Source organism: Nelusetta ayraudi, unplaced genomic scaffold, assembly GCF_046127955.1.
Source record: "Nelusetta ayraudi isolate G7.1 ecotype Tasmania unplaced genomic scaffold, CSIRO-AGI_Nayr_v1 ptg000052l, whole genome shotgun sequence".
In the NCBI taxonomy this organism is placed as follows: Eukaryota; Metazoa; Chordata; class Actinopteri; order Tetraodontiformes; family Monacanthidae; genus Nelusetta; species Nelusetta ayraudi.
This window is the reverse complement of record NW_027466102.1, coordinates 6,929,372-6,954,587: the sequence shown is the minus strand read 5'-3', so window position 1 is coordinate 6,954,587 and position 25,216 is coordinate 6,929,372. Positions and strand designations below refer to the sequence as shown.

Genomic DNA, 25,216 nt, shown 5'->3' with positions numbered 1-25,216 from the left:
ACAAGAAAGCCGCACTACAATTCAGCCTCTGTATGTGTTTATCCTGCTTCCTATACAGTCACACCCATGCAATATATACATTTGTTGTTGTTTGGTTCTGAATGGCTTAACATATTGGGCAGAAATTCAATGTGCACTTTATGCAATGGGCTATTTGAGATGAATGACAGTATATGCAGGTATCAGTTACACAATGGAGCAAACCCCCAATACAACAAACACAAGGACATGCATCATTTTTCTGGACTTTACACACGCATAGCATGCAAATTCAGTCCAGTAGCCAAGACTAAAATTAATGTAATTGAAATGTAATTAAACTGGGACTAAAGCAAGGCTACATACTTACAGATTGAATATATAGGACTCCTTGACTCAGATCAATGGTAAAACATGTCCATCCGTAAAACTATTTTAGTTACATTGACTATTAGAACTTTAACAGTTATCCTTGATATAACATGCACACACACACATTCACTGCATATGTGTTTGTGTGTTTTATCTATCAGTGTTCATTTGGAGCATGTTTCATGCTACTTGCATGCGCTTTCTGGAGCTGCACACTGTACATGGGCATGTGCGCGGGTTACAATGATGCTTCCTGATAATGTTGGTGTCATGTTTAATATTGCATGTGTGACGTGTCTTTTCAATGGAACACCTGGGAATACACTGCAGCTCTTCCGCGTCAGCGTCTCTGTTTGTACGCGGAGAGACGCAAAGCCCCTCGGCCCCCAGCCTGACTTAACAAATGACAACTGCTTCACATCTCACGCTGCAGAGGGTGCCTCCCGCTCGAAATCCCATTTTGAAACACATTCATCAAAACACTTTGGTCCTGTACTTGTTGGATACTCAGGAGAAAGAGGGAGCGGGGCTGTTAAAAGAAGAAGCATAAAATCTGGGTAGCCGGCAAGAGAAAATTGATTAAATGCAACATGACTGTTCTGTGTCACCGCCACCGCACACACAATCACAGTCGCACACAGTGTGGCTGCACAAATATGGAGACACTCAAGCAAACAGTCATCGTGAGTTTTCTCCTGACGTTATCTATCCAAAGTTAGCACAGAGGTGAAAAGCAATTCATGGATTCTAGATTTTTCTTTCTAAACTCTATAAATACAAACAGGTCACAAAACCTTTACACAACATTCCTTTTCCTTTTCAGGACAAGGTCAAAATGTATTTGTTAGTGGATGAGGTTTTGTTTAAAGGACAGGGAATAGCCATAGAACTGGTCCCTGTTAATGCCAAATAATAACCTCAAACACACCAGCACCAAGGATTACCTATTGAAGAGGAATCTCAGTGGCACCAAAAGCAATGTTCTCAAATTTCCAAGACTTACGTTGTCTTTGAAATTGCACAAGGGAGCAACATTTCATCCCTGCTTTCATTTCAAGGACCTTGTGTGTTTCTTCCTGCTTCATAACTAACGTTCCCGCAGATTTACATCGACAGGGAATTCTCGCCTGTGTCTCGGGCAAAGCTGCACTTGTGAACTTTTTGCCTGAAAGCCTGTGTGTGCATGTGCGTAAGTATAAGGTGGCTATTTGTAGTAATTACTGGTGAAGACATTCATGCTTTAATGCAGAGCATTTATAATAATAAATGTTCAGAGCTAAAGGTCCCAGTGTTAAATGTTAGAGAACACTTGAGTCTATAAGAAACTCATGCTGCAGTTTCTTTTTTTTAGTATAAATACTCTTTAATTGCCTTACATCTCTAAAACAATATTTCATGCCCTTGTACAGTTTTTTTTTTTTTTATAGATGAAGGAATACTGAACATTTTCTGTCCTCTTTCTTTATATCGCTGGTGGATTAGAGCAAATGTGGGAGTAATAATTGTTTATGAGCATTGTTTTCTGTTCCAATAAGAAATGTGGGACATCGCAATACAAATTAGCCATAATGTGTTAATTCCACAACTGCATATACCGCTATCGGTTGATATCAGTATCGGAAATTAGGAGCTGGACAATATTGGAATATTGGATATCGGTAAAAAAAAAAAAAAAAGAAATCTATATCGGACATCACTACTGACAATCACGGGGATAAAAATGAATGGTATCAATAAAGAGGCAGAGTAAACAAGGACCTTTACAAGAAATCTCGTTAACTAGCGCAGTGACTTTGCTAGTTAGCTGAGAAGCTGACGTACACTTCAATCACAGTCCTAATTACTTGTCACAAATGTTAAACCCTAAGAGGATCTGTTGAATGATCTGCCTGACTCGTCCCCCAATTCCCAACAGCCATTTTCTACCCGACAGCAGCCTCAGCTCTGTTGACACCATGGTACGGCCTCAACACCACCTCTTCGGCTCCATTGACAAAGTACCATTCATTTCAATTGCTTCAGCCTCCAAGTTCTCCTTTCGCAAAGGCTGGGCACCGTGGGTCGCAGAAACTAATTCTAAGAACCCTTCAGCCCTTATGCAACCAGTGACATCCCTCCCTTGCTACAACTCCACCCTTTACCCCTCCATTTATTTTCTAATTCTACCGTCCTGACCTCACCCCGACCTCCCCAGTCTTTGGTCTACCTGAGAGAAAAGCCCGGATTCTTCTCCACAACACCAAAAATGGTTTGAAACAATCAAACAATCATTTGTAATTTAGTGGGATATTTCTTACAAGTTGTTTGCTCCACTTTGAAATTGTGCAAATGTTCGGGACCACTCCACCATAACCTTGGACTCTCATAACAAGCCCCAGCATCTTAGATCCTCCTCTTATGTGTCTTTGTGTCTGAGAGTTTTGATAGTTTGTACTCCAAGCGTACACTTTGCAAATTAGACATGTCAATCAAAACCTTCTTTTTGCAACATAGAAATTGTAGAGTACTCCCAACACGATCGATGCCGCGTGCTCAGTGAGTCAAACACTCCTGGACAGGGCTAAAGGACGATGTGGCAGACAGGAGATAGTCCACTGAAAAATTAAGGTTGTGTCCGATTTTGTATGGAGGTCTCAAAATGACAATGGCCAATGAATTAAGAAAATGTGTTGAAATATGATTTGATTTTAAAATGGTAAAAAATTAATGCAGCCATTTGTTTTTTGTATGAGGCAAGGAGGCTGTGGTAGTGTGTGTGTGTGTGTGTGTGTGTGTGTGTGTGTGTGTACGTGTGCGTGCGAACTACAGACTTATATATCTATCTTGAGCAGCTGTTAGAGTGACCTTGTCTATCGGCGACAAACTAGACAGCTGACATCTTATTTTCGCCCTTTGCCTTCTTTTTGCACACACACACGCACACACTCACACACACACAGGTGCAGTGACAGCCAGTGATATGCCAGATGTTCTCTCATCACAAAGACTTATCATACACATTTTAAAGGCAGGTTTTTTGGACAGGTGGACACACACACACACACACACACACACACACACCCACACACACACACACACAGATGTCAGATGGTGAGGTTGTGGGGACACTTGATCCCTAGACAGATTAAGCTGCAATCTGAAGTCTCCTCAGGCCAGCCCTGATATCTCTCTCACTCACACACACACACACTCACATGCACACACACACACACACACACACACACACACACACACACACAGGGAGAATGACCTGCTAGCTGCTGGCAGATGAGAATTCGATGAATGAATTTTCTTAGTGTGGGTTAATTCCGTTTGGATTTCACTACTCAATTCGCAATTTTTCTTTGCTGGGCTACTGAGAAGACGGCAAAATGATCAGATACAGTCAAATATTTAAAACAAACAAATGAAGAAGAGCTAAATCACTAAATAGAATCCAAGGAGATCAGTTCTACCCACTATACTAAGGCCTAATCGACAAATAGTTACATTACCAATAGCGATGCAACTAAACCAACATGTATGTTAGATATAACAAAAGTAATCATTGAATCTTGCACTACAGCATAAACCCAGCATTCATTACTATATCTTGCGATGACAATCACACGACCACTCAATCACCACTCAAGCAACGCAGCTAGTCCAATCGAAAGGCAGGTTTACTGCTAACCTGCGGCTGTCCATTGCAGTCAGGTGCACGTGGTCTGTCTGACTCCAGACCTTTGGCTCTCTCACTAGTGGTGACGAAGTGTTTTGAGAGGTTGGCGGTGACATGATAGTTTCGCGTTAAAAGGTGAAAATGATCACGTAAAATCGTTACACTGAAACCTTTTTTTTTTTTTTTTAACGTGGCAGCAATATGCTTCTGAAGGTTGGCACACTTGGCCGTAGCAGCGGAGAACTAACTGCAATGTTCTGAGAGAATATGTCGCGACTTTCCCTGCGCGTGGTATTGGGATTGCATGCTGAACATTGATTGGTCAGTGGTGTCATGTGGTCAGTGCTGCATCATGTATATTAGTGTAATTTCTCTTCCTGTTTTTTTTTTTTTTTCTCTCTCTGTCACTATGCTCAGTAAAGCAAAGCTTGATACACCCAACGGTCGCAGTTGATTCTTTGCAGGCACTGTACCCTCAGAAGAACACAACACCATCAATCTGTTCCGAACTTGCAATTTCGTTGTACGTGAAGCATAATGACATTGAAGCTGATTTTGTCAGACACTCTCACAGAGACGACTCAATAAGAGCAATGTGAGCGGTAAGAACTGTGACTGTGCTGCCACAGAATCTATACTGTCCTTGGGCATCTCAGTGCGGTTGTGCTAAGCCGCTGACAAGGAGGCCATGCTGAGGGTCATCAGTTCAGCCCGGAAAATCATTGGCTGCCCCCTTGCCCTCTTCGGGTGACATTGCAGACACACAGTACCGCCACAGTCACAGGACTCCACACGCCCTGTGGAAGATAGCAACCGATCTGCAAAGACGCACACAATAAATTCCAGGGACACTTTTACCCACTGGCCATCTGGACTTCAAACTCTGATTAATGACCACATCCCCTTTGCGATACACATCCTTTAACTCAGATGTTCTTTTTTTAAGTTTTTTTTTAAATCCTATAGTGTGAATTTTGTGTTATTGTATTGCTTTACAAAAACACAAAATGCACCTTGCGAGGTTGTGTTCTAATGTCACTTTTGCCTCGCTGAAATGATGACAAAAGTTCAAGCTCAATATTTAGTATTGCTTAATAGCACGTTCTGGGGCTGCACGATATTAGGAAAACATGTAATATGCGATAATGCTGTTGTGTGTTGCGATAACAATATGACTTGCGATAAATACAACAATAGAACAAATACTTAAGTATACAGTGTTTGTGTCTTTCTGCTTTGGATTGGCTGGTAACATAGACTGCAGACAATGAGTAGCCTATGCAGACACTTTCCAATGAGATGTTTTTGTTGAAAGAACTGCGCCTGGCAGCAGCTGCTACATTGACACCTCAATCACTTTAAACACAGCATTTCAATATAAAACATTTATGCTACTCAAAAACATGGATAGCAGAAACATCCTCACCACATGTTAATTAAGTAAGTAAAATAAGTTAAAAATCTTGAATAAATGTGAACAGAAGAATTTAAATCCACCTGCTGTGTCTCACATTGCAAATGTTTCACATTTTCTGTGCCAACAAGTCGTCGGGGGTATGGAGTGGAAGGGGGCGGGAGAGAGGGCGGGGTGAGGGGGTTGAGCAATCAGTTTTCTTCGCGAACAGCTGTTGCGCCGCCGTCATACACGTACGCAACATGTTACTGGCGATTTTAATGAACGTAAAGAAAATATTATAACCGAGGGAAACCAGTTGTCTTAGGCAGCCAAAATCAAAATGTTACCTGGATGCTGACTTCACTTACTAATACCCGAAGAAAGCCGTGCTAGCTGTGAGTCTCGGTAGAGTTTTTTTTATTCGGGTGAAATGAAGCCTAGCTCGACGAATTTTTTTTTTCTTTCTTTCTTTTTTAGGTGACTAGTACGTAGTGCTCTTCGCTCACGTACACGAGTATACTCGCTGTGGTAGACGTGGACTTCGACAGTAAAACCGCCAGTACTATGTTTGTGTACGTGTGTAATTTCTGACGAATCCGCTGATGGTGGCGAGACGGCGGTGAGAAATCTTTCCCCGTACGTCTCTGTCGCTTCCGCCATGACTGCGCCACCCCCCCTCATTCGCTCCACCTGGTTTGCGACCTCAACCAAAAGCAGTTACTTGAAGGCGGGCTTCTAACGCAGTAAGGCTCAGCCTGGGGTATGGCGGTACTGTCTTTGTTTCGTCACACGCAAAGCTCTGGTACCTTTTCTACTGGTGTAGTTGAGCATAATATTATAATATTGCCTTTGTCTGTTACTCCATTTGTCTGTTTTCCTTCTTTGAACGAATACATCATCATTATTTTTTCCTCTGTGAAATAATTTTCATCCTGTAGCACTTGCAAGAAGTCCCTCAGGAGGAAAAAGTTGAATCTGTGCTGCAGTAGATACTTCACTTTTATCACCTTTTCACTGATGTTTTTCTTCGTGTAGGTTTGACTACCAGGAGCTGCTACACAACTCCAGCTTCTGCCTGGTACCCAGAGGACGACGTCTTGGGTCATTTCGGTTCCTAGAAGCCCTGCAGGTGTGTACTTGTTTAAATTAAGTGCACGTTTGTGCTGCTGTGGATGATAAATTGGCACATTACAACATCAAATCTGTCTACAAATGAGCAGAAAATCAAGAGGGGTTTAGTTCAAATATATGCTATTGTGTCACAAAACATTTAGGGACGTGCTGAAATGATGGATGATCACTTTTTGGAATTTTACTGACGTCTTAAACAAAGAAAGTCACACAACTTAGGCAAAGCTACAGTGAAGTCAAAGGAAAAGCCACAGTTGTTTGACTAATGTCTTACATTGACCCCTAATGTCTCAGCAGAATATTTTTAAAACCTGCATCAACGCCAAGTACAATTTACATTTAAACCCACGTTTTTGGTTTGCTGTGTCGGGAAAGTTGAAATTAACTAAGGCCTTGAGACTAGTACGAAAAACACAGTCAGCACATATAAACTGACACTCAAGATTAGATTAGATTAAGATTACGAGGAAACATCTAAAAATGGGGAATTCGCTTTATAGTTCGCCAAGGGGGGACAACACAAAGGGACAACACAAGTCGTTTACGATGGGGACAGTCAGCGGCGAAGGCTCAGCAGGCACCGTGGTGACTTGCTGTTCAGAATCAGCAGTAGAATAGCTGGGGCTGTAGTGGCTTACTGCTTCTTCAAAGGGCCGCAGTTCATATTGTATCCCTCAGTTAAAGGCAGCACTTATGGGGATTTCACTGCTTAGAGTTCCTGAAATAATTGGCTCGACTGAGTTTCCGTTCTGTGTCAGCCTGCTGGCTACATAGAAGAAATGTTTATTTTCTTCGATTACCACGATGGGTAACGCCCTCTTTCGGCATCACAAAGGCCTCCATGTGAGCCATATAACAATAAGTCACAGATTCACAGGGGCCTGTTTTTGTCACAAGTAAAATTAAATTATCACACAAAAATAGGATAATTATAATATATAATGATAATATAATAATGATTCTCATTTGTATGTAAATAACAAATCTCAAACTCTTGGAAAATACGTTTGTTTCTACTTGATCAGAAGGTGTTTATGCAACATTCATTCTATTGATCCTAAAGTAACTTTTTTCTTTAAATGTACATTTAAAATATGTTTTAACTGTGCTTTGTCACATGTCAAAATTGGAAACCACCTGGAACAAAATCTTTAAAATGTACTTTTTTTTTTTTTTACTAGCACAGCATGTGTAGTCATAAGATACCTGGACGTCAATCATAAATTAAAAGATAATATTGCCAATCTTTAATTGCAAAGTGGTTGATCAGGCTCCCTTTTGCTCTTATCCAGCGGATCACTGCTAAAAGCAAGCACGTCAGACTGTCTGTGGGGCGATCAACTGACTTTATTGCTATTGACAACCTGTCATCTCTCCGCCGTAGAAGAGGCCTGTTTCTATAGATACACGGGTGGAAAGGGGGAGAGCGTATCAGACCGCAGATGTGCTCATCCCTCATTATCACTTTGCCTTGCTCTGTGTTGTTTGGACGCCGTGGATCAGGTCAAGCTCTGCATCTGCTTTTGGCAGTCATGTTTTCTCAGTTTTTTTTTGCCTCTTTTTTTTTAGTGAGTATAGATGTATTAAAACTGGACAGAAATCCTGTAGCTAAATAGTTTAACAACAGGATTGAGTATACTGCATTTATACTTGTGCCTACTTCCTAAACATACATCAAGCAACCTGTTAAAGATGTCAGATTATGTCAGATAATAATGTAATGTTTATTCTAAAAGAACATTTTTACTAGTGTTATCCAGCCGGTTACATCACAAATGTTTTTTTTTTTTTTAAATGACAGAAAAGTTCATATCTTCTCACTGAAAGCAGAGATTACCAGCGGAGTAGTGTTGCGCAATCAGTGTGGCCCATTAGATACAAATGACAAATGGTACCGAGAGCCACGCCGTCAAATGACTTCACAGCAATCCGGACAGCTACTCGGAAGTGAGAATAATGTCTGATGAATTGTTCCCCTTTCGTGATTAGTGCCTGTATAGATTTGAAATACATTTTACTCAGTATTCAAACTTTTTGCACAGCCATTTATTCCTGTAATTCCACTTGCTTGGAACACTTGAAAGGGTTTTATCAGCAGAACCCTGAACAAGAGAGAGGTCAGAACCTTCACTAACTTCTTCTTTGTCTCATCCAAGTCCAAAGGCAGCTTAACTGTCAGGGAACCTACTGTTACTTCGTTTGCTCCAGTGCCTAAGGGTCTTCTCTCTTTCCTGACATTACTGTTTTTTCCCCCACGATCCAAATATGATGATGATATGATGATCTCTCACTGCCATTTCTCCTTTGACCTAACAGGCAGCCTGTATTCCAGTCATTTTAAGCAATGGCTGGGAACTTCCCTTCTCTGAAGTCATCGACTGGCGGAAAGCCGCCATCGTGGGAGATGAGAGGCTGCTCTTGCAGGTAGGAAACATTGAGGAAGGGAGGAATTGTGGGACACATGGGTTCCACACACCGCCCTCCACCTCCGACCTCTCGGAGGTGAATGCTGTTGCTGTGGTTTGACAAAGATGTTCTTTTTTTAGTCATTGAAAATATTTTTAAAATGTATATATTTCTGAAGATAGAGGCTTAATGTACCCATTGTTAAATAATGGAGTTTTCTCAGTAGAAGAGTTGGCTTTTTTTTTTTAAAACTGGAAAAAGGAGATTCTGGCCTGGTTACTTAAAAAAAAAAAAAGTTTTTAATTGCATTACCCGTAGTTGCAATCTGATTTCTATTTCTCACGAAAGCAACTCGCTCACACTCGTCCGGATCTATTTACATTGAAATTGGATTATTCTGTGATTAAATGTCCTTCTGTTTCCTTTAATTATAGTGGGAGAGAAGGTTTCTGATATTTTCATTGTCCAATTACTCTGCATTACTCTGTGCCACCTGGATGACCTAGAGCACCAGACAGCAGCACATGGATGCAAAGTTGTGTGTTAGGGATTTCTTTTTCTCTCTTTAATTATTTTTTTTTGTTGTAGTTGGTCTCTCAGTTCCTAGCATTCTTGGGTAGTGTGCAATCCAATATAGTTGGCTGTTTGGTTTCTCCATTGAAATGGATCCATGAATAATAATAATAATAAAAAAAAGACTTTTTAACTTTTTAACTCTTTATTTTAGCTTTTTTTCCCATAAGACTTGACTTTTTCCGTGTTACTGCTCAGAAACAAGCCCATTGGATTTTTCTCAAGGTTCTGCATCACACGTCGAGCTGATTACAATAGTGACACCTCTATAGACTCTTTATTTGTTTGCATTTATCTGATATGTGGGCTAAGCTACACCGCATGCAAGCTAGCAGCCATCATCCCCACAAGCTAGCAGTGACCGGCTGGACAATCACAAAGGAGGCTGGTGAGGTGCGGAGAGAGCCAAAACAGCCTCCTCACCCTGAGTGAGAGTAATCATCAATTTCTTGACGTCAATTTCTCACCTGAGGCTCTGTGCACACTGTGAAAAGCACTTTTTTAACACAGAATCCTAACATTCTGAGCTAAGCTCATGCATACTCAGATATCCTTGTCAAACCTTTAAATCTCATCTGATGAAAGCAGTAGGGGGAAAAAAAGGATGCCTGGACCAGGAGATAAACACGGAAATTAAAATGAAAGGTGTAACGTGAATAATTCAAGGGTCTCGGAATATTTGAGTGGTTTTATTTCATGTGAATTCAAGTTACCATCAGTTTAAAATTGAGAGCGGGGAGACAGAAATTTATCAGCATAATTTAGGATGGTCATTTATATGCGCATGTCTCCATGTCACATGACAATGAATAATAAATGATATAATAGCAGCCATTCATGAATAAAAATGAAAGCAAGTTCAGGTTGATATACTTCTAATATGATGTGGAGATGGTTTCAAAGCGTATTCATCACTTTTTCTTGGTGTGATGCTATATTAGCATGCATTTAATGTTAATTCAGTGTTTTCTTTTTTTTTTTTTTTTTTTATCTCTTTATGTATTTAAAGTAATATTCTAAAAAGGACCTAGATGATATTTAATGGCTGCTCTGTATGAAACAGTGTTGTGTTGCTTTCAATTGAAATTAAAGCTGGAAGCAGCGTTATAGGGAAGAAAAAGGAGTGGCCATATTGATCTTTCGAGATTCTTAAATAGTTCAGGGTTTGTTTAATATTAACATAAGTATTCTAGTGGTTGACCTCAAACAATAGGCGAATGAAGAGTTAGGGCTGCGCGTTGATAAACTGTCTCAGCCCTTTAACACAAAATACAGAGAAAAGAAGATCTCTCACTAGCTGCGTTTCCATAACTCCTAGAATTGCGCAAAACCTAAATATCGCAATAAAAAAACTGGTCACGCAGGACAAGATTTTACGAGAATTACGGCTTACGTGCTTCACACCATTCAATGAAAACACCTGCAAATCACAATTGTACTTTGACAAAATTTTAGAAATATCGTTTTTACTTTTGCGAAAAACTGTAATGGAAACGCAGCTACTCTGACCTGACTATGAGAGCCGCGAGCAATCACGATTACTCATACTTTATCCACAATACATGATCAGGAACTTTGAGTACCGAGCATCTTTATCGTTACTGTTGGTGACACCAATCATGGTGTCAAGCCAGGGGTCCCACATGAGATGTTCTGCTGGGCAATTTGTTCCACTCTGTGATCCCCTTCACAAACCTGGTGGCTCAATTACTGCAGTGATCTCGCTGATGTAGTCAAATCATGACAGATGATAGAGAAAATAAGGCTCAGAAGCCCCCTGCTAAGATTTCTTTGTCATTGAGGAACCTTTTTGTCTCAGATGTCTGAAAACAAACAGCGCAATGTGTTAGAACAATAACCAGATTGTGGGAGTATTGCCCTCTTTGTCTCTTCGTCACACCCCCATGGAGCCGTTCACTGTTCGACACACTGGAGCTCTGACACCCACTGCGAGAGTTGAATCTCATTACTTTCAATTACATCACTGAGAAGTGTGATACCTAACCGCTTAATATGTGGAACTCCCAGTTCCCCCCCGCGGAGAAGGAGACAGGCACAGATACACGCACAAGACACCAAAAGCGCACAGACACGCACAGGCGAAACCAAGGCGCCTCAGCGTCCCTGCTGGGAAACCTAAAGACCATTAGCGTCGTCGGCAGAGAAGGAAAAAATAGCTGATTTGATTGGAGTTTGTTTATATTTTGCCTTGGAGGGCTGAGCAATTAAAGCTCACTCTGCTGTCGTTGGATCCAGTGACGTAACAGGAATGAAGTGAACTAATTTCAACTGTGCAATGCAGATTTCTGACTGAAAAGTCTGAAAATCAAAAAAACAACAACAATTAAATACTGTTTGGCATGAGTTTTTTTTTTTTTTTTTTTTACCTGGGCAACCAGGAGCTTGCTTTTGGACCTTTAATAATTTTTTAAATACCTGTAAAAAAAAAATACTTTTCTTAGCTAAATCAAGTCTCTCAAAGGGCCAACAACCCCAAAAAATCATTAGAATTTTTTGCTGGCAAATGATCGTCAAACTGTGACAAACATCAGAAAGTCACAGGGGTTGCATTTGGAAATGGGAAAAGATAGGGTTGCAGAGTTGTGTGCTCTCACTCTACCACGCGGGGGAACGAGTAGAGGTCGCCAACGGCATCCTCACTCCAAGCTGGCCAAAGAGGAAATGCACCTGAAGAGGCTCTGCCAGCGCATGGGATAGAGGTTGTGGATCATCCGAAATGGGGGTTGCCTGACCCCTAGCAGCAAAATCAAAGCACCCTGGAAGGTTTCTCAACAAAAGCGCTCTTTATATAAAAGAAATAAATGAAAACCCTTAAAAATTACTTATTGAATTGCTCTCTGACAGTTCTGGGTCAGGCACTGCCATGCGGGAGATTATTTCCAATTTCATAATCTTGCAAAGATGGACATGTTCCAAATGAAAAATGTACTTTTTAGTGGTGGTAAGTGTGTAATGTTGGAATAGTGTGTAATATTTGCAGATTTTGACGAAGAAACACCGACATCAAGTGCAGTTTGCAGCGTCTTCCACTCTCCCTCCCCCTCCTGAGTTTACCAGTGAATTACGGTGGCCTGCGCTCCCTCGCAGTGCGCAGGCCACCTTCTTCTTTGTGCGTTTATTCAAAAATGTGATACTTATAATGACAAAACACTTATAAGCCAGGTACGGATTTTCCATATACGGCTTCCTTAAAAAAAAAAAGGGGGGGGGAGTGCAAGATGGCACTTAGCTGGGAGCAAGACCCTTGCTCTATGTATATTCTTATGTGTATGTTTCAGAACCGTTCTAAGGGTAGGAAAACCAAATTACTTTTATTGTACTGGGATATTAAACTTTTATTAATGTCTATGGGCAGTAACAGCAAGATTTTACCAATTAAAAATCATCAATCAAGCCAAATCTTACATACAGGACCTTAAAATATGCAGATACATTACGTCACCGCTATATGGAAAAGCTTTGACTTATTACGCACAAATAAATGTATCATGCAGAAATTAGTTGGTGAAGCAACACAGTTGTTCCTGCACTGAACTTTTGACCTCCGTTTTGGCCTCCGACATTTTTTGGATTCACCCTCAGTCAATCCATTTCCCCCTGCAACTAGTTTTAACCATGAAAAAAGTTAATAATAGAAATTTTCAAGGCATTCAGCAGTCTCATATAAGACTCTATGAAACTGGACACTCCTCTGTGCACAGACTGTTTGAGAAGGGAATTAGCAACTTGTCCTGTGGTCAGTTTTGGACAATAACAGTTTTTTTTGTTTTTTTTCCTTCCCACCGGAAATGTCAACGTGTTTAGCTGACTGGCTATGCTGGCAGCATCCTCATCTTTCTTGATTTGATCGTGTCACTGCGGGGTCTTACCGCTGAAGGCCAGCAGCCAGCTGCTCACGTCTTCCTTGACAATGTGATTTGGGACGGAGGCTTGCCTAAGGTGCACAGGGGAGTGAATATTTTGGTAGCAAGCGCAGTTTGTTGGTGCATATAGGCAGAATTACCTCGGAGTAGATGGGCGGCATTATCCAAAAGCATTGTTTATTAAGGCAAAGGAAACCATAAAAAAGTGGGATAAAAAAACCTTTACATCTTTTTATCAATCTTTTTGAGTTCTAATATAACATTACGACACTATGATAGATACATACATACATACATACATACATACATATATACATACATACATACATACAGTATATACATACATATATATATATAAATATATTCCCAAGCAAAATTTTTCATTTATTTTTTAATTTCTTTACTAATTTCTACATTGTACATGCAGACTGATAGCAGATATGAAATACATGACTAAGATATATGGAATTATGTACCAAAGAAAACATTGTTAAATAGCGCTAAATGTGTTTTACTACGAAAGAGGATTAGGGCCCAAGAAGAGAAAAAAATATTACAGGAAGGAGATTTTAATATAAGTTTTAATTTTGAATTTTAGTTGAAATTTGGTGAATAAAGTCAAAATTTCATGGAAAAAAGTCGATGTAAAAAGATGGATAAAGGCGATGTGAAAAAGGACAAAATTTTGTGAATAAAGTCAACGTATCGAGATTAATAATAAATCAATTAATGGCATTCGCACACCTTTGTCACTTGTCAACATGTCTTTGGTGGAACAACTTGTGAAATTGTACTTCAAAATTGGGTTTAGTGACAAGGAAATCCTTGCTCTTCGAGCACACAAACACAGTGCGGTAATAAGTATTAGGACATTGACAAGGCTCTGTCGAACTTTACGTCTGTTCAGAAGAAAGAAAACAACAAACTTGGAGGAGGTTGCCCACAAGATTCACCCACAGTAATCAGGAAACTGGCGAAAACGGAAGTACTCCACGAGACTTGTGCGCAGCGCCTATTGAAGTTTTTGACTGTTGTTGACATTAATTGCAAAATGTCGATGTTATTCACGAAATTTCATCTTTTTTACTTCAACTTTATTCTTAAAATTTTGACTTTAATCTCGAAATTTCAACTTAATTCTCGAATTGGAACCTTGAAAAAAAAAAATCTATCCTATTTTTTTTTTTTTTCTTGTGGCCCTAATTCTCTTTCGTAGTTTTACAAACTACGAAGGGAGGCTATTTGAAGAATCTAAAATAAAACATATGTTTGAATTGTTTCACACTTTTTGGTTTACTACATAAGAATTATGTACATGAGAATTTGGTTGAATGGGCCACCATACAAAAGAGATCGCACACTGCTCATCTGTGGCAAACACAAACTTGCGCCAACGGGCAAGAGAGTTGCCAGTATTTCCCTTATTATTCGGTGTGGGAGGGACTCAAAGAGGTTACCGCATGTCTGAAGAACGGGAAAAAAAAGCTGTGGGAAGCAGAAGAGACTCAAGGGCAAGCAAATTTTCACTCCTAATCTTTTCTGGTTGTCGACCAAATTACTTCTGCCTCTTCCACCTGTCTGCCGAACACACCGGTTCTCGTCTCATGCAGCGTGCTATAAACTTTGAATTCACCCTATCTCACTGTCACTTTGTCCTTCTACTCTTCTCCCTCTTCTCTTCTTTCTCCAGGTGCCCTCTATTACCCGCTCCGTGGGTCACGACAGGATCCTGGCCCTCCGCCAGCAGACCCAGTTCCTCTGGGACGCTTATTTTTCTTCTGTAGCCAAAATCGTCTTAACAACTCTGGAGGTAAAAAGGGTAGGGGATAAAAAAAAAATGCCTTGATTGGAAATTTGAATGGCTATCGTAAAATACTTGACTCCTAACAACTCCTCACCTGTCCAGTAGAAGTGTGTCTGGCAAGATTCATTCACCGATAACAGTTTTAGTGTTAGCAAATATTTTATTCAACATCTATGAACCATTTTTGATACATGAATACTTGCACACGCACAGACACACACAAATCTAAAACAATATCTGTTGTCTGTTGGATTAAGCATTTTTTAATCCACGTATTTCATGTTCAATTTTCAGTTTTGAACGGATTGCTACCTTCCGAATTTTCTAAGCGACTAAGATCATCCCCAAGTGCCCCTTTTCCAATGATATCAAGGTATTTTTTTCAGGGAAATTTTTCAGTACACTTTAGCATTTTCAAATGGCAACTTTAAAACATTAATTTAGCCTAGATCACCTGTAACCTGTCACTGGCAAACAAAATGAATCCAAGGTATCATTGCACTCTTACCAAAAGCACTTGGCAATTATGCTTTTTATCATGAATAATCACCAGACATGATGATGTCGCCGAAGATTGATGATGCAGTCGTGCATGCAACGTCTTTGATATGCAATAACGCACCAAAACAAGCATGGCGGCGGCAAAAGAAAAAACAGCAATTGTGTTTGATAGCTGGAAATACAAACATTACTTTGAGTTCATCTCGTCTCAATCAAAGAATATTGTGGTTTGTTGAACGTTATGTGAATGAAACAAGATGTTCTCAACTGTTACTTTATCTGTTTTAAACTAAAGTAATTAGTAATTGATAACTGATAACTGATAACAAAGCAGTTAAAGAAGTAATCACTTTTTAAGGAGTAATCAGTAGTTGGATTACGTTTATGGAATAATCCTAACAACTCTAGTTAGGAAGCCATTTTTAGCTATTAAAACATGGGCCACAAATTGCAGAATGACATTCAATCAACAATGTGCAATATATCCACAGAAACATCTATTTTATAACACGTGACATTGATCATTGATGATTATATAACATCATTGCCTTGCAGTGCAGCTACAGCCAGAGCGAGTGTGTGTAGGTGTAAACACCCGGCGATGAGACTAGAAAGCTAGAAGCGGCATCATTAAGTGGCCTCGCTGGCGAGAATCAACAAGGCCAGGTTGTCTCACCGGTGCAGATGAACCAACTTCTTAGTTTATCCCTCTGTTGCCGTTTCCCAGATTCCTGAAAGCCTTGATTTGGACCCCAGAGCCTGATTAGTTTCTTTAGTATCTTTAAACAAATACACATAACAACAACAATAATAATCCTCTTTTATTACTACCAAAAGTTTTATCACCTTCATAACATCAGTGCAATCACTGCAAACGTTCTTATAGGGTATATTATTTTTGGCGTTATCTTCCATGTGTACACAAAACCCAGGATTGTTCCATCCTTCACTGCAGTAATATCATAGTTACCCTTACTCAAACCTCAGCATTGCATCTTTATAACGTAAAATGACAACATAAGGCAGGAAGGTAATAACCCACACGGGACGTTGTTAAATGCTAGAGTGAGCTTTAAATCACTGCCGTGACCATAATAAAATAAGTGATGTTGGAAAGATTACAGGCATGCATAAATGTAGAAATCATTTCTTTCACAACATACAGTATTTTTACGCCTTTTTTTTTGTCAGGTGTGATGTTTCTAAATAAAACCCCTGTAGGTGATGTAGGTGTCCGAACTGATATTTAAAGGGGCAATAACTGATTTTACAGCACAAGCACAGCATGTAAACCTCGTAAACTTGCAAAGAACTCATCCCCCGCTACTGCGATCAAGGACGTAGTTGGGTTACGATTTATTGTATATAATGCCGCAAGTGTGTGAACATCAAGAGAACAAGCAGGACATGCATCTCTATCCCTGATGAAATGACACCGCTAGATGTATATATCTGGTGACAATGACAATGTTATTACATATATAATAAGTTATAACCCCTTGTGGATTTGAATAGTATTTTCCTGAATCTGCAGGGATTTTTAATTGATTCATATGAATTTATATTAAGCTGCATGAAACGTGAACTCAAGCGTTGTCAGATTAACCTGGTCAAATTATAATACTGCCTCTTTGGCTGCTCATGTTTATGCAAACAATTAGAGAAAACCGAGGATCAAATTTAGCATTAGGCGAGGGTAACAAATGTTGAGTGCTAGCGGCGCATGAAATTACCCAGAAGTTCAATGTCAGTCATGAACAGGTGGCCAGATGCGCAAAAACCAATTCACAGCCAGGACAAATGTGTGAAATGGGGCGTTGTTGATAACTGGGGTGTCCCACTGCGACACACTGACAGTGTGTGTGTGGGTGTGTGTTAAAAGTTGGCTATAAGTGCCAAAGCAATTCTCCACAGATCAGCAGCTGTTAGTCGAAGGGGGGAAAACAAGAGTTCCTCTGAATCATTTCTCATTAGGCAATGTTTTGAATGTTTTTTCTATTTTCTTATTTAATTATGCAATTTTCAATATGCGGTTTTAATGTCAACACTGACAACGTCATTATCACAGGGCTTGGGACGTGGAAATGAAGAATGAAAGACTTAACTGTCTACAGCTGCGTTTCCATAACAGTTTTTCGCAAATTAAAAGCGATATTTCGACAAATTACAACTGTGTTTTTCCAGGGTTTTCCAATGATATGGTGTGAAGCGCATAAGCCATAATTCTCGTAAAATCTCGTCCCGTGAGACTTATGTTTGCGTTTGTTTGTTTACGTTTGTTTACGTTTGTTTGCTGTCAAGAATGGTTGTTATATTTTTCTCTTTGATTACTTACATTCCGTCTCCTCCGTCCAAACATAACGCCCCATTTTTTTTACTGTGAACTGGTCACGTGACCCCATTCATCACGTCCGGCGACGTGTAAATGCAAAAAAATTGTTTTCATGACACTTTTCCAATATACCTCTATATCGATACGTCTGAAAAACCACCTCATGAGAGCGTCAAAACCTTTTAGCGACATTTGAGAGGTTTTTGAAATTTAGCTGTTTCCATTACAAGTTTTTTATTGCGATATTTAGGTTTTGTGCAATTCTAGGGGTAACGGAATGCAGCTTACATTATTTTGTTTCACATTCAATTTGCCGTATTGCTTTTCACTGCGTTGAAAACATCACAATTTAATTTCAAACCACAAGGCATCCTCCCTCAAACTTGTTGCCCTCTGGATGCAATCGAGTGGTGTTGCATCGGGTTTGAGTGTTGTGTTGTCGGCGTTCCCGTTAGGGCCCCAACCGACAAACCCTTTGCTACAAGCCCAAGAATGGTATCAGATAAATAACTAATGGACTCCTCGTGTTGGGATTAAGTTGGTGCCCCTGGTGAAACGTTTCAAATTTTGTTTTGTTTTTTCTCTCTCTTTTTGGTTCAGAGTCTGGCTTCTTTAAGAGAGCTCTCTCAGCAGTGGCTGCCGCAAGACGGCTCATGATATTTCTCTTCAAACACCAACTTATATCATGATGTTTTAAGGATCCATTCATGCTGCTATAATAGAGATTATTATATTTCTTGTTTCTAAATATCATTTTAACATTAGTGGATGTTGGAATAAATGAAATTAAGATCACATTTGAAGTTACAAAAGTAGCGCATGCTGCTGCCTTCTAGTACCTCATCAACTTATTATCAGTGTAACCTTCACGTCACATTTTCAGGTCATTGCATCGGCCCTGATGTTCGGTGGACCTGATCTTCCTTCCACTTGACATTTACAATTTGTTCGTTTTCACCTTCATTGTGTCCGATTTTTTTCAGTATCTGCCTGCTCTTCTCACTGCGACTCTTGCGTCTCTCCCATGCAGATTATCCAGGACCGTGTCGACTCCCACGTGTCCAGAAACCACTTGTTGTGGAATTCCCTCCCGGGTGGTCTTTATGCACTTCCGCAGTACTCGACTGACCCTGCTCAGTTCCCTTTTTACTACGCTATACTGGGTGAGTGTTCAACATTGTTTTCAAAGAGTTAAAAGAATGACACTATATAATATAATAAATAGTTGGAGTGTTAGCAATTAATATAATTTTAAAATTGAAAAAAACGATGCATAAATGTTGGATGTACCATTTTACTGAATTTGACCATCCACCAACATAAGCAACAGCTGAACAGTTGACTTCATAAATGAAGACAAGTGAGCAAATATCACTTTAAAATCATTTGTGATTTTTGAATCATTTAACTGAATGATTCTCTTATTTAAGATTGGAAGTGCAAAGGTCGACATGAACACATTTGTGATATATTGGATTAAGAACCACTCTTCACTCTTCACAAGTCTCCAAGGGCAATTTCTTTTAGTCCAGTCACCCAAAACCCTTGTGTTGCCTTCTGCAGGATGTTTCAGCAACATAATGTCCTTTGTCACAAATCTATTGCAAATAGGAAATCAGAAACAAACAAAAAAAAAAATCTGTCTGATGCAGTCATAACCTTATGAAACTTAAAAAGCAAATATTTAATGATGATATTTGAGATTGTGTAAAATGTAAGGCTTTACTTTAAATGTTTGGCTACTGTTGGTTGAAGGTGTTCGAAAACTTCATTTGAGTCGGTATTCAGGATTTTTACAGCCACCATATAGATACACACACACACACACACACATATATTGCTGTGCTGAGTTCACCGCACAATAAGAATATCGTGCTCAATATTTAAAGCACTAGAAGTGTTTGCAGGAAGTCAAGTAAGTTTAGTTTGCCGCCGCTTCGAAAATCTTTGCACAAAACTGCTGCTAAACGCTGCAGGCAACGAGAAAAGTGAGCATGCTCCAGCGTTGCGTGTGTGTATGTGTGTGTGTGCGTGCATGCGTTTTTTGTGTCGGTGTATACGTGGGTGTGCAGAGATGTGCGCGCTATGCTGCCATGGATCTCGACAGACCGAGGCTGCAGCTCAGATCGATGTTTGCCTTTCTGTGGAGTCGTGGACACGAGGGGTCAGGCGGAAGAAAGAAGGCAAGGATCCTGAGAACGCGGTGGGAGGGGCCTGGTGGTGGTGGTGGAGGGGGAGGTGGAGGGGAGAGGGGTTTAGTTTACACCTGTGCTGTAAATCACTATTTTAGCGGCTGCCATCTCCCGCGCTGCCGCTCAGGGAATAACCTGCCACCGGGGCCGAGTACACAGCCGTCTCACTCGGCTGCCTTTCGATAACTCCCAGTGGCAAAGTGGTGTGGAAAAAAAGTTTGACTTACTGCTCGGGACATAAAGTAGCCGCAGGAGCCGTAAGAATATCCTGATTTGATGGCTCAAGAAGTCTGATCGTTAGTTTGCGGGAAGATGTGCCCTTGTCCGAGCCGTTCGCCTCCTCTAAGCTGTGTGCGTACGTGCACGCGTGCTAGCGCGTGCGAAAGAGCGGCCGCCCTCGCCAGCCAATAACTCCAACAATCCTCTTTCAATTGGGTTTTGAAGCTGCACAGGACCAGTGAGGACACACCATTACATGGGGAGCATGACAAATGAGACCTCGCTTAACACAGCAAACTACAACTTCCTTTTTTTTTTTAGTATTTGCTTCAAAAATGAAAAATTTCATAACCAAACATCTGAAAATAGGAACAATTGTGAACGTCCGATACACTAATTTTAATTGTAAATAGAATTATTACAATTCTATGGCAAAAAAAGAAATACATTTGCAAATTAATACATTGACACAATTGTTGCCCCCAGAGCAAGAGGTGAGGCAATAGCTGCAGAGAAAATAGAACTGAAAGACCAAAACGGGAGATACAGGCTCTCCTGGTAATTGGGTTTCCTGTTGGAACACAAAATAATAGGGGTTTTATTTTGTCGGGGCTCTTGCAATCACATTTCTAGTTGTGTATTAATCATGAAGTAAAGGAAGAGGTCCATATTTCAGGAACTGCAATGATACTTTCCGGGTCATATCTGTGGACCAAAAGTTTGAGGTGGTCAAAAAAACAAACAAGCAAAAACATTTGTACGAAGCTGCATGTTTTTTGTTGTAGGCTTTAATATATGTTTGTGTCACTCTTATCATTGGAAGAGGTGAGATGTTAAATTTTGTGGACATTATGTTGCTATGGAATGCATGGAAAATACATTTTTCCCAGAAAGACATGGCTGTGACTGCTCATGGCAGGTAATTCGGAGAAAGCGTAACATAGGATAACATAACAGTTCTCCTAAACCTCAAGCGCATTTAGTATAGACAATTGATTGATATTTTGAATCAAAAGATAGAAGCAAATTATCAACGTGTTAATTTGTAATGTAATTACAATGTAATTACATTGAGTGGTTGAGTAAAAAAGGAAAATTCAAAAAATGTTCAATCGCAACAGACACTCCCGCCCGACCCCTCTACAGTCGCTCTACTCTGCGGTCACTCTGTCACACATTGACTCGTGTGACACTAACAGCACTCACAGGACTGCCAGATGGAACCAAGACATTTGACCTAAAACCAAGGTGTGGCTCCAGGAGAGGATTAAAGCAGGCCAAATATCAGCCTGGTCAGGTTAAGCGGAGCGTTTATTATCATAAACTCTACAGTTGTGATTCTGAGAGAGGTTGCCGACAAAGGCTGTTTATGCTAAAAATTATTAATTTACCAGTTTGATTTTCCTTACAGAGAGCGATGGAGCCCTCCATCCTTCCCTTACACACACACACACACACACACATACACACAGGGCACACAAAGGGCAGACCTCGCGCTTCCATAAATACTGCTAAGCCCAGCTGAGACGGCTGGTCAGGGGGCGCAGTGTCAAAGAGATGGATAGAGCAACACTAAAGAGCACTCTGACTCCACTTATCCATGAGAATGTGTATTCCCTTATTCCCACACCAAGACTTGGCAGGCCTGCGACGCTGGCCTTCCCTTTTCTGAATATTAGCGCAAAATGCAGCTCCGTATTCTAAGAACTTTGACATTTAAAATGACCTGTCCTTTTCCCAACATTACTGTTTTGTGTCTTTACCAATTTTTAGTTCTCACAGTAAAAGAAACTAAACACTAGCTAACTTTCCAGTTTTTAAAGCAATATACAGTGTGTATGTGCAGCTATTTGCTTCATTTTAAAGGTGTGGTTTAGAATTTTGGACATAGGAGCTAATTTCCGAGTTAGCCAGTGTGCTAACTGAGCTAGTTTAGCAGATTTCGCTGGTGCTAGGCTAGCGCAAGTCAATGGTTTCTGCTGGTCTGCCAATGAAAACAAGCCGACCCACTCCGTACAGCACAGCACACCCAAGCCAAATATATTACACCAGACAAAAAAAAAAAACCCTTGTGTAGCATTTGGATTTTGAGGGACTAGTTTGATTTTTACTTCCATGTGCTGTACTCCGCTTCTGTCGCAATGATAGCAACTGGTAATAACCAGGTGTCCAGGTAAAATCAGTCTGCCACTGCCGTAGCCCACTCCCAACTACAGGAAGTATAGCTACGTTGCTGCTGAGACACTAGTCCTTAAAAATGCAATGCTACGCAAGGGTAGTATCATTACTAACATTATTCTGTCAACGCAGACATTTGAATCAATAGTCTGGCGAAATCATTTATTTGCCTCGGGTGCACTGTTGCAGTGGGTGAGATTGGTGAGAATTTGCATCTTTCTGAGCTGATGTAAAAAACAGTCAAGGCACAGGGCAAATGCAGACTGGCAGTGTGTTTTTGTCAAAGCTGAATTTAATTACAGTGACTCAACATCCTTGAGTGATTTTTTCCCCCCACGCAGATGGAGTTTGACATACGCAAATAACATTTTGAAATTGTAATTAGACAATTTAATAACAAAACATTGTTCTCTCTCTCAAAATGAAAACAAAATATTGATATTCAAAATGTTTCAACATCTGGTGGATAAAATCAAACTGCCTCATTATCTCATAATCTGTTGTACTGAATGGTTATATATTCAATATATTTGTTTGTTTGTGTTGCAATGCAGAGAAAAATATCATAAAATCTGTTTTGTCCCAGCTTGTAAAATACACGCCGCTTCTCAGTCTAAAAAAAAAAAAGAACAAACAAAATCACAATTGTCATCCTTGGATTGGACATGTTGCTGACGCCGAGCCACTGGAACCAGAGGTGTGTTTCCTGTCAGCGTGATTGATGACGGCCACGGCGAAGAGAAAGCCCGCGTCCGGGCTAACCGAGCGCTTGAACCCGCAACGATTCTTCATGAGCTGCAAACCTAAATACAGTTTAGCCCGGACGAAACGTCCCGAGCCAGGACGAATGTCTCTGAAATGTTGCTATGCGTGTGTGTGTGTGTGTGTGCCCAGGGAAGAGCCCCTCACAGCAGTTCACAGCCCTGATCCACGCGGTTACGCCCCTGCAGTCCCAGGTCTCCCCTGTGGTGAAGCTCATCATTGCTGTAGCCAAGTCCAAGTTCTGTGCACAGGTGGGAAGTCCCTCTGTCTCACTGTTGCAAAACGGACAGCATCTCCGTCAAGTTGAAACCTATTAAACCCGTTACGTAATACGTCTGTGACTGTCTGATTCTTTGGTAAACTTGCAGCATCAATTCAACTGTGAGGAGAGGTGGCCTCAAATAGAATAGGACATTGGCGCGGCTAGGAAAAATAATCATTCCCTGGGGGGGGGAGAAAAGTCCCAAAATATTATTGTAATAATTTTATTCATTTTACTCCATCCTTGCAACATGATATCTGTTAAACCAGACATCCACAGTATTCAGCTCATTAGGAAAAACAACAAGCGACGTCAAGACGAGTGCAATAGCAAGTCAACTTATATGCCATCTGTGTGTGTGCTGTCCAGCCTGGCTGTACAGTCATGTTAACACATACAAATCTCCTCCTCTTTGGCGCTTTAGTCCCCCTTCTGCTCCATAGCATAATATATAGTTATAGTCAGCTGCTAGTGACTGCAGCGATTGTAATTTAGATTTACAATATAGTCATTTTAGTTGCTGTATTCCGTACTTCTTTGTAACAGTGACATATCGTTAATATGCTTGTTTGCTCAATAGATTTGTTGTAGTGCGCATGCAGCACAAACTACGAGACTGAAATACGCATGTGACCACTTTAAGCTTTGCTTGTAAAATAACACATGGCAAGCTTAGTTCACAAATAAATCTCCATGAATAAATATTTAAAAAAAAATAAAATAAAAAACTGAAGCCATGATGTCATCAGCCATCGCATTGTGCTTTTCCCCATCCAGATTGTGGTCTTGTGGAACTGCGACAAGCCTTTACCTCCGAGGAACAAGTGGCCCTCCACCAGCGTGCCTCTCACTGTCACTGAAGGACAGACTAAGGTAAGAGCTGCTGCCTTTTTTTTTTTTTTTTTTTGCACCTCATCAAGAGCAGAGAGGCCACCATTCATTCGGGCTGTACGGGATTATTTCTCTTGGTTCCTCCTGCTGCAGTTCACCAGGACTTCTGTGCACCTCCATTTGGTTTCTATGAGTCCAGGAATACTGACTATGGAATCCTGAACATAATTGCCGTTACTAACATTAAGGTGCACTATATTGCATTGGTCCTCTGAGCATGTACATTTACACTTACAGCCTTTGAAAAAAAAAAAAACCTTGTGACCTTGTACGAAAAATGTGGCAAACTATTAGCATCATTTGCAGTACGTTTTAGTTTGCATCTGATCATTCAATATTGTTATCATTAAAAATCTCAACTGCAGTGTAGACACTACAGTGAAAATATATTTTGTTAGCGTTAACCATCACGCGTTTAAGTTGCCACAAGACAGTAAAAGAGAGAAATGAAAACTGGTAAAAATAGAGTGAAAACTCTTGAGAATGCCAGGTTCTCAGACATTGCATTGATGGATGGATGGATTGATGGATGGACAGATGGAAGAAAGGAAGGACGGACCAGTGTATTTGAAATTTCCAACACCAACACCAATACAGCTTTTTCAGATAGGTAAATATCTAGTTTCTCTAACAGTACATACATTTTTAATGGATTCTAAATGGGACCCCAGTG

The 25,216-nt window shown here is 40.4% G+C and overlaps 1 protein-coding gene across 1 annotated transcript in view; it reads left to right on the top strand.

The window, feature by feature from the left end:
* The window catches only part of LOC142896069 (exostosin-1a), a 151,465-nt gene that overhangs the window by 105,645 nt on the left and 20,604 nt on the right, over window positions 1–25,216 (top strand). The window contains exons 4-9 of the mRNA XM_076037540.1: window positions 6,444–6,537; window positions 8,856–8,963; window positions 15,093–15,212; window positions 19,070–19,202; window positions 23,523–23,641; window positions 24,430–24,525. Coding sequence (XP_075893655.1) covers window positions 6,444–6,537; window positions 8,856–8,963; window positions 15,093–15,212; window positions 19,070–19,202; window positions 23,523–23,641; window positions 24,430–24,525 — 670 coding nt within the window. The remainder of the gene's footprint in view (window positions 1–6,443; window positions 6,538–8,855; window positions 8,964–15,092; window positions 15,213–19,069; window positions 19,203–23,522; window positions 23,642–24,429; window positions 24,526–25,216) is intronic.